The 8329-nt window shown below is 52.2% G+C and overlaps 1 protein-coding gene across 5 annotated transcripts in view; it reads right to left on the reverse strand.

The window, feature by feature from the left end:
* LOC107117103 (tropomyosin alpha-3 chain) overlaps positions 1-8329 on the reverse strand; it is a 65878-nt gene that overhangs the window by 21704 nt on the left and 35845 nt on the right. For 3 of the 5 annotated variants that reach the window (XM_015419148.1, XM_015419145.1, XM_015419149.1), the window contains 3 exons: positions 8090-8165; positions 901-963; positions 164-233 (listed from right to left, as the gene is read on the reverse strand). In XM_015419148.1, the coding sequence (XP_015274634.1) occupies positions 164-233; positions 901-963; positions 8090-8165 (209 nt within the window). Of the gene's footprint in view, positions 1-163; positions 234-900; positions 964-4789; positions 4866-8089; positions 8166-8329 lie in introns of all 5 variants that reach the window. The other 2 variants (XM_015419150.1, XM_015419146.1) reach the window with 1 other exon arrangement.

The following is an 8329-nucleotide window of genomic DNA, read 5'->3' on the forward strand; positions in this document are numbered from 1 at the left end:
AAAATAGCCCCGACTTTTTCTAATAAATTGTACACTAGATATTTAATACTGGCCCTTAATCAGGCTAGCTACTCCATTCTGCCACATAAAGCTGTTCAGTGACACTAAGCACAGCTCAGCGGCCCCCGACGGCTACCCGTTTGACTTCTCTGTCCGAACTTACCTTCCAAGTCATCAATGGTCTTCTCCAGCTTGGCTACCGATCTCTCTGCAAACTCGGCCCGAGTCTCAGCCTGTGAGGAGGAGGAGGAGAAGAGATTGGATTTATACCCCGCCCTTCACTCAGAGTCTCAGAGCAGCTTACAAACTCCTTTCTAGCGTCACATCCTGGCGACGGCGGGTGCAGCGCGCACAGCCGTCCCCCGCGGCACGCATCCTGCCAGGAAATAGATTTCCCCCGCCGGCGTTTGGTAAGCCTATTTATACCCCACCCTTCACTACCCAAAGGTGTCTCAGAGCAGCTTATAAACTCCTTTCCCTTCCCCTCCCCACCACAGACACCCCGTGAGGTAGGTGGGGCTGAGGGAGCTTTTTCGAAAACTGCTCTTTCCAGGACAGCTCTTGTCAGAACTATGGCTTGCCCAAGGTCATCCACCAGGTGCAAGTGGAGGAGTGGGGAATCAAATCCGGTTCTCCCAGATTAGAGTCTGCGCACTTAACCACTACACCAAACTGGCTCTCTTCTGAGAACTGGTCAGAAAACCAACCAGGCCTGCTACGAACGATAAAAAGGAATAGCTGATGGCCAACAGTCCCATTGGAGCTGGACGGAGGGACCTGGAGACTTTGAGCATCGATGGCCCCTTTCTCCAGCACACACACACACACACACGCACGCCCTTTATGCCCTCCACGATGCCTACCACCCCCCACCCCTTCTCCCCCACCCCGACCTCTTACCTCCTTGAGCTTGTCAGTCAAGATCTTGATCTCCTCTTCATACTTGTCCTCTTTCTGAGAGTACTGCAGACAGAGAGGGAAGGGGAAAGATACGTTCCTTGAGGCCCTGAGCGTAACGGCCCGTTCATCAACAAACCCCGTGACAGAGCTACTCTTTTCTTTTGGAAAAAGAAAGTCGTATCCGGACAGTCTCTTGGGAATTGCACAAACATACCAGAAAGGCCCAAGACCTTGGAAATCTGGCCTGTTTTATCCTGTCCACCGTCCAAAGTGCTCAGGGAAGCCCAGCCCACCTTGGGTGAAAGCCCAGGACTCCCTTTCACCAAAGGAAGACTTCCTCTCTTGAAACGGCTTGGAGCAGATTCACAGGATCCCACTCATGAAGCCGCTTTCTACTGAATGAGATCCCTGGCCCATCAAGGTCAATATTATCTACTCAGACTGGCAGCGGTTCTCCAGGGTCTCAGGAAGAGGTCTTTCACACTGTCGACTGCCTGGTCCTTTAACTGGAAATCCCAGGGAATGAACCAGGGACCTTCTGCACGCAAAGCAGATGCCCTACCCCTGAGCCGTGGCCCCTACCCAAACTGGCAGCTGCTCTCCAGGGTCTCAGGTTGAGGTCTATCACACATCACCTGCTACTTTTAACCGGGGATGCTGGGGATAGAACCTGAGACCGTCTGCATGCCAAGCAGATGCTCTACCACTGGGCCACAGCCCCTACTGAGACTGGCAACAGCTCTCCGGGGTCCCGGGCAGAGGTGTTAGACGTCATCTGCTATCTGGTCCTTTTAACTGGAGGTGCCAGGGATAGAACCTGGGACCTTCTGCGTGCTAAGCCGATGCTCTATCACTGAGTCGTCCCCCACTCTTTATTCTCCCCATCTGGTACTTTTAACACCCTATGTAGCAGATTAGGCCAAGAGACGGGGGGCTAACCCATGGGTCAGCCAGTGACTTCCTAAATTTATTTATTTATTCAAATTTATACCCCGCCCTCCCCCATAGGGGCTCAGGGCGGCTATTCGAATTAAGATACTCCCAGCTAAAGATGTGACTGTCTGGAGTAAGAAAACAAGCAGAAAAAAGGGGTGCGGTGAGGTTAATTTTTAATATTCTGATAAAAAGGGGGGAATATATGGAAAGACTTCAGTGAAATAGTTCTTTCTGGAATGAACAAAAGTGTTTTCTAGCGCAAGGTTTTATTCAATCAAGACACAGCACGGAAAGTTTTAGGTAAGAGTCTACACAGCATCAATGACAGGTAGCTCTGAAATATATAGCATAAACATATACAATGTATTTCAGGATGCTTGCTTAAATGCAAGCAGTTTGAGTTAAAGGAAGGAGATTGTTATTTCTGAGGCAACAACATTTCTAGAGATTTCACACCTCCATTCCCAGTCCTAACCTAACACTCTAATCTTGGGTGTCAAACATATGGCCCGTGGGCCAGAACCGGCCCTTCCAGAGCTCTTATCCGGCCTGCAAGGAACTCATGCTGTTTTCAGTCTGTGAGGGGATAGGGGTCATGGGAGGATCAAAAGCGTCCTCTGGAAGTTTTGGAAACAGCCTCTCTGTCAGGCCTTCCCCTCAGTCCTGCTGCATCTGTGGGAAATGCAGTAGGAATGAGAACTCGGAGTGGGGATCGGGGGCAGCCAGACTTTTGTAGGTTCCCCAGTAAATCAATTACTTTTCTTTGTCTTTTGAGTACAAAAATAATACTGGTAATTGGGCTGCCTGTGCCCTTTATAAAGCTTGTATTTCTAGTACCTGGCATTACCTTTTAAACTGACACTTATGTCAGATCCGGTCCTTGTTAACACGAGTTTGACACCTCTGCTCAAATCACTACGCTGGTTTCTTCATTTTCCTTGCTCTAAGGTGGAGGCAAGAAGCTGGATTTTACTACACTTGGACTTAAAAGCAAATCACTTTCACGTATGTCTCAGAGGCAATGCCAGGGGCCGAAGCTCCTTTGAGCATTTGTGCTGAGGGACTAAGGCTACTGTGCTGCTTTCAGAAGGAGAGCAGTTGGCCTCTTTCTCCACCCGCAAGGGACATGAATGGACAGCAGAAGTGGTACAGTCCTCTACGAGAAAGAGCACCTGCTCCATTTGTCTGGCTTCTTGTACTATGCCATTCTTATTTCTACAGTGGGGTGACCAAGTACAGCCCAAGATCATCTGAATGTAATTTATTTACTTCCCTCATGGCCCACTTTTCTCCCCCATGGGGACCCAAAGTGGCTTACAACATTTTCCCCTTCTCCGTTTCATCCTCACGACAACTCTGTGTGGTCTATTAGGCTGAGAGTACGTGACTGGCCCAAGGTCGCCCAGCAAGCTTCCATGGAACAAATGGGGATTCAAACCCGGGTTGCCCCAGTTCACAGTCTGACACTCTAGCCCAGGGGTGTTAAACTCATTTGTGATGAGGGCCGGATCTGACATAAATGAGACCTTGTTGGGTTGGGCCATGTCTGTCATAAAATGTAATGCCAGGTAGCGGAGATATAAACTTTATAAAGGATACAAACACAAAGGTTTTTTTTTAGCTTAAAATAAAAACATGCTTAAAACATTAGCACTCTTGAAATATTTTGTTTATTTAACAGTGTCTGATAACCGACACCTCTTGCTCTGAATTATTGCATCAAAATGTTTGTGCTGTTGCAATCTGGAGTATGCTGTTCAGGTGTGTATCTGTAAGCTGCAAACCTACGATGACGCAGCAGCAGCAGAACTGGAAGAAGCAGCAGAAGACAGCCAGTTCCACTGCAGGCCTGATAGAAGCCCTCCGGGGGCCTGATCCGGCCCACGAGCCACATGTTTGACACCCCTGCTCTTGCCATTACACCACACTGGTTCTGGCCGCAGCAGGGAATAACCCAATGCATGCCACCTACTTCCCTGTTAATCACTGTGTATTAACACCAGCTTATACGCCTGGTTTGGTTTAATTTGAGGGAAATTCGGGTCACCGGGCTGTCCGCCATCAGCTGAAGATCAAATCAGAAGCGGCCGAGGATACTCGCTGCCCCGCTGCTGTGCCATGCCTTGCGAGGACTTTGACTCTGAAGAAGTGAGCAGTGACTCACGAGAGCTCCTCCCCTGCCACGTATTTTGTTAGTCTTTAAGGTGCTCCTGGACTATGGCTCTTTTCGAGGACTTTTGAGTTAGTGGGAATTTGTGGCGCAAAACACACTTGCCATGCCATACGAAATTCCCCCTTCTGATGTACCTACAGGGCTCTCCATCTATACCAAAGACACATGACATGGCTTTATAACAAGCCAGACTACTGGTCCATCTAGCTCAGTGGTGGCCAAACTGCGGCTCGGGAAGTGAAAGGGAGGCATATGCCTCCCCAGTTGGTCTTCCCTTGCTTTCTTTCCACCTGTCCCTTCCTCCCCGCCATCAGTTTTCTTCCTTTCTTTCCACCTTTCTTTCTCTCTCTCTCTCCCCTCCCTCCCCATCTCAAGTTAAATATGCTTATCAATATCTGTTTTTACCCCTTTTGTTGTTTATTTTTGACAGTCTCATTTCATTTTAATAAAAAGCAAATTTGTATGTGTTCCAGTAAAAAATGTGTGTGCGATATCTGTCTTGCGGCTCTCAAACATCTGACGTTTATTCTGAGTGGCTCTTATGTTAAGCAAGTTTGGCCGCCCCTGTAGCTATTACCCGGCGACAGCTCTCCCGCTGCCAGAAGCCCTCTTAACTGGAGATACTAATGGCTAAACCTGGGGATTCTCGGTATGGAAAACAGATGTTTCGCTATGCACTCAGTACACAGCCTGCGTAAAGCATTTCCCCGTATTCAAGGCAGAAATCTCGATCCCTGGGCCCCGAGGCCGCCCCAGCAGCCGTGGGGGAAGGCACCCTACCTTCTCAGCCTGAGCCTCAAGAGACTTGAGATTGTTGGTGACATTCTTCAACTCTTCTTCCAGCTCTGAGCACTTACTGCAAAACGTTTGCGAGGGGGGAAAGAAGGAAGAGACAAAAAAAAGAAGTGGGGGGGAAGGGAGGGGCGGGAACCAGAGAGGATAGGAGAGAAGAGAGAAGAGAGTGAATGTATGGAATGGAGAGACGGCAGTGAATTTCAGGTGACGGGGCCGGCGGAGGCTGGCAACGGTTTTCCGAGTCACGGCGGAGGGACCGGCTCTTCAGGACCCAGGGCTACAGGCACCGGCGCTCTGCTTTGCTGACTGTGTAGTCAGGCCATCGAGAGGCATCGTCACAGTTGCGAGTTCAAGGCCAGCTATTTCTCCCCAGGCCAGTTTGGCTGGAGATCCTGGTGGTTTTTGCCATCTTCTGGGCATGTAGCAGGGGTCACTGTCAATGCTCCCTCTAAGATGAGCAAGAATTAACTCAGCTTAGTGGGCACACTGGTCACTGTGTGTGTGTGTGGGGGGGGTATTTGTGAATTTCCCACACTGTGCAGGGAGTTGGACTAAATGACCCTGGAGGTCCCTTCCAACTCTATGATTTCTCAAGAAGCAGACTTTTAGCAGCCCTCAAGGTTGCCGAGATGAACGTAACCACGTGGAGGTATCTGGTGGAGATGTAACTAAAGAGCAAAAGGGGAGAATGTGCCTGGATATGTGCCTGGATGTGGGCCGAGCGCTCCATTTTCCTACGTTCGGGTCCACCCTTACGCAGTGGCTGCTGGGCAGCTTCTCAACGCGCCTTGCTCTCCCTTCCTTCCCCTGCCACGCACTAACCCAGACTCTGGCCCCTGCCTCGTCTCCCACAAGGCAGGCAGAAAGTACCCTGAAGGTTCCCCGTGGGGAAGGAGACATGCACACCAGGTAAATGGCCATTGCGCCACGTTTTACTGGGTTTTGTGCAGGATATACCATCTGGTACTAAACTAGACCATCGGTATTGTTACGAAAATCCTGTGGGGGAGTTATACTGAAATTGCGCAAAGCCTTTCAAGACACGAAGTTGGACCACATTTCCTATCTGATCATAAGAACTTCAGAAGAGCCCTGCTGGATCAGACCAGCGAGGGTCCATGATCTAGTCCAGCATCCCGTCTCACACAGTGGCCTCAACCAGTTCCTCTGGAGGGCCAACAACAGGGCAGAGAGGCCGAGGCCTTCCCCTCATAAGAACGTCAGAAGAGTCCTGCTGGGTCAGACCAGTGAGGGTCCATCTAGTCCAGCATCTTGCTTCACACAGTGGCTCAACCAGTTCCTCTGGAGGGCCAACAACAGGGCAGAGGCCGAGGCCTTCCCCTCAAAAGACCATCAGAAGAGCCCTGCTGGATCAGACCGGTGAGGGTCCATCTAGTCCAGCATCCCGTCTCCCACAGTGGCCTCAACCAGTGGAGGGCCAGCAACAGGGCAGAGAGGCCGAGGCCTTCCGCTCATAAGGACATCAGAAGAGCCCTGCTGGGTCAGACCAGTGAGGGTCCCTCTAGTCCAGCATCCCGTCTCCCACAGTGGCCTCAACCAGTGGAGGGCCAGCAACAGGGCAGAGAGGCCGAGGCCTTCCGCTCATAAGGACATCAGAAGAGCCCTGCTGGGTCAGACCAGTGAGGGTCCCTCTAGTCCAGCATCCCGTCTCCCACAGTGGCCTCAACCAGTGGAGGGCCAGCAACAGGGCAGAGAGGCCGAGGCCTTCCGCTCATAAGGACATCAGAAGAGCCCTGCTGGGTCAGACCAGTGAGGGTCCCTCTAGTCCAGCATCCCGTCTCCCACAGTGGCCTCAACCAGTGGAGGGCCAGCAACAGGGCAGAGAGGCCGAGGCCTTCCGCTCATAAGGACATCAGAAGAGCCCTGCTGGGTCAGACCAGTGAGGGTCCCTCTAGTCCAGCATCCCGTCTCCCACAGTGGCCTCAACCAGTTCCTCTGGAGGGCCAACAAGAGGCAGAGAGGCCGAGGCCTTCCCCTCAAAAGACCATCAGAAGAGCCCTGCTGGATCAGACCAGTGAGGGTCCATCTAGTCCAGCATCCTGTCTCATACCATGGCTAACCAGTCTCTCTGGAGAGACTCTGGAGAGCCAACAACAGGGCACAGAGCCCGAGGCCTTCCCTGATGATGCATCCTGGCTCTGAGATTCAGGGGATTAGTGCCTCCGAATAGGAATGTTCTCCTCAGTCACCATGGCTAGTAGCCATTGAGAAATGTATTCTCCGTGAATCCACCTAATCCCCTTTCTAAAGCGGCTTAGTCTTGTGGCCATCCCTACATCCTCTGGCAGCAAATTCCACATTTTAATCACTCTTTGTCTTTGGTCCCTTCCTGAGCCTTTTAACGGGAGACTCTACAGACTGAACCTGAGACTTTCCTGCTTGCAAAACAGGTGCTCTACCACTAAGCCACAGCCCCTCCCTTAGGAACACATGCAACTGCCTTACACTCAATCAGACCCTTGGTCCCTCAGGGTCAAGACTGTGTACCCAGACTGGTGAGAGCTCTACAGGGCCTCAGGATGAGGTCTTCGACATCACCTCCCGCTCAACTCTTTTAACTGGAGTTGCCGGAAACTGAACCTTGGGACCGTCCTGAATGACCAGCGGCTGCTCTGCCACTGAGGCACAACCCCTCTCCTGAGGGCCACTAGGGGCCAACACAGAGTGAGTCCTTCCTGCCCAGCTGAAGGTGAAGTCAGAGGCCTCCGGCGGCCACATCGGTGCTTCCTGCATATGAGCCCCACATGTACAACTCCATGCTCCGGATCCCGTTCCTTGGGGAGCAGGGGACAGAGCCCTGGGGCAGAGGCAACGCCAAAAAGGGCCCCACTCCCTCTCCTGCGTCATTCTCTTCAACACAGCATGGTACACAAAGGGCCAGAGGGAAGCAAAAGTGAAGGCCGTTAGCGCAACATTGACGATGGCACAAGGCTACAAGGCCCGCAAGCTGCAGAGGCAGCAGGAGCGTGCAAAGCGGCTGCCTGTAGCGCTGGATCCAGTCTCGGAAGGAACCTGTTGCGCCTCGCGGCCCTTTTGGAAGAAGCCGGCCGGGCCGAGGAGCAGCCCCCGACGCCGACGCCTGCTGGACGGAAGTAAAAACGAGCCGAGTTCAGCGAGAGGGAGAGCGAGCGGAGCGTTCGGAGAAGCAGGAAAGGAAAGGCGGGGGGAAAGGGGGCACTTGAAGGCATTAAGAGGGGGTGGTAGGGAGGGGAAAAAAACAGGTTAGGGAGCTCAGGACTCGAGGGGAAGGGGAAGGATTAGTACCTTTTCTTCAGCCTGAGCAAGGAACTTCAGGTTTTGGTCCATCAACCGGATCTGCTCCTCCAGCTCCCGGCAATGGCTGTTAGGGAGGACCCCGAGGACAGGGGAGAGGTGAGGGAGCGGCGGTCGAAAAGGCGAGCAACAAAACACACGGAGCGAAGCAGTCGAAATGAGGGGGGGAGGGGGAGAGAGAAAGAAAAAGTCTTTCACATGCTGGGGGGCAGGGGCGGTGGAGGTGGTTTG

Source organism: Gekko japonicus, unplaced genomic scaffold (genome assembly GCF_001447785.1).
Source record: "Gekko japonicus isolate JY-2015 unplaced genomic scaffold, Gekko_japonicus_V1.1 scaffold25, whole genome shotgun sequence".
NCBI lineage: Eukaryota > Metazoa > Chordata > Lepidosauria > Squamata > Gekkonidae > Gekko > Gekko japonicus.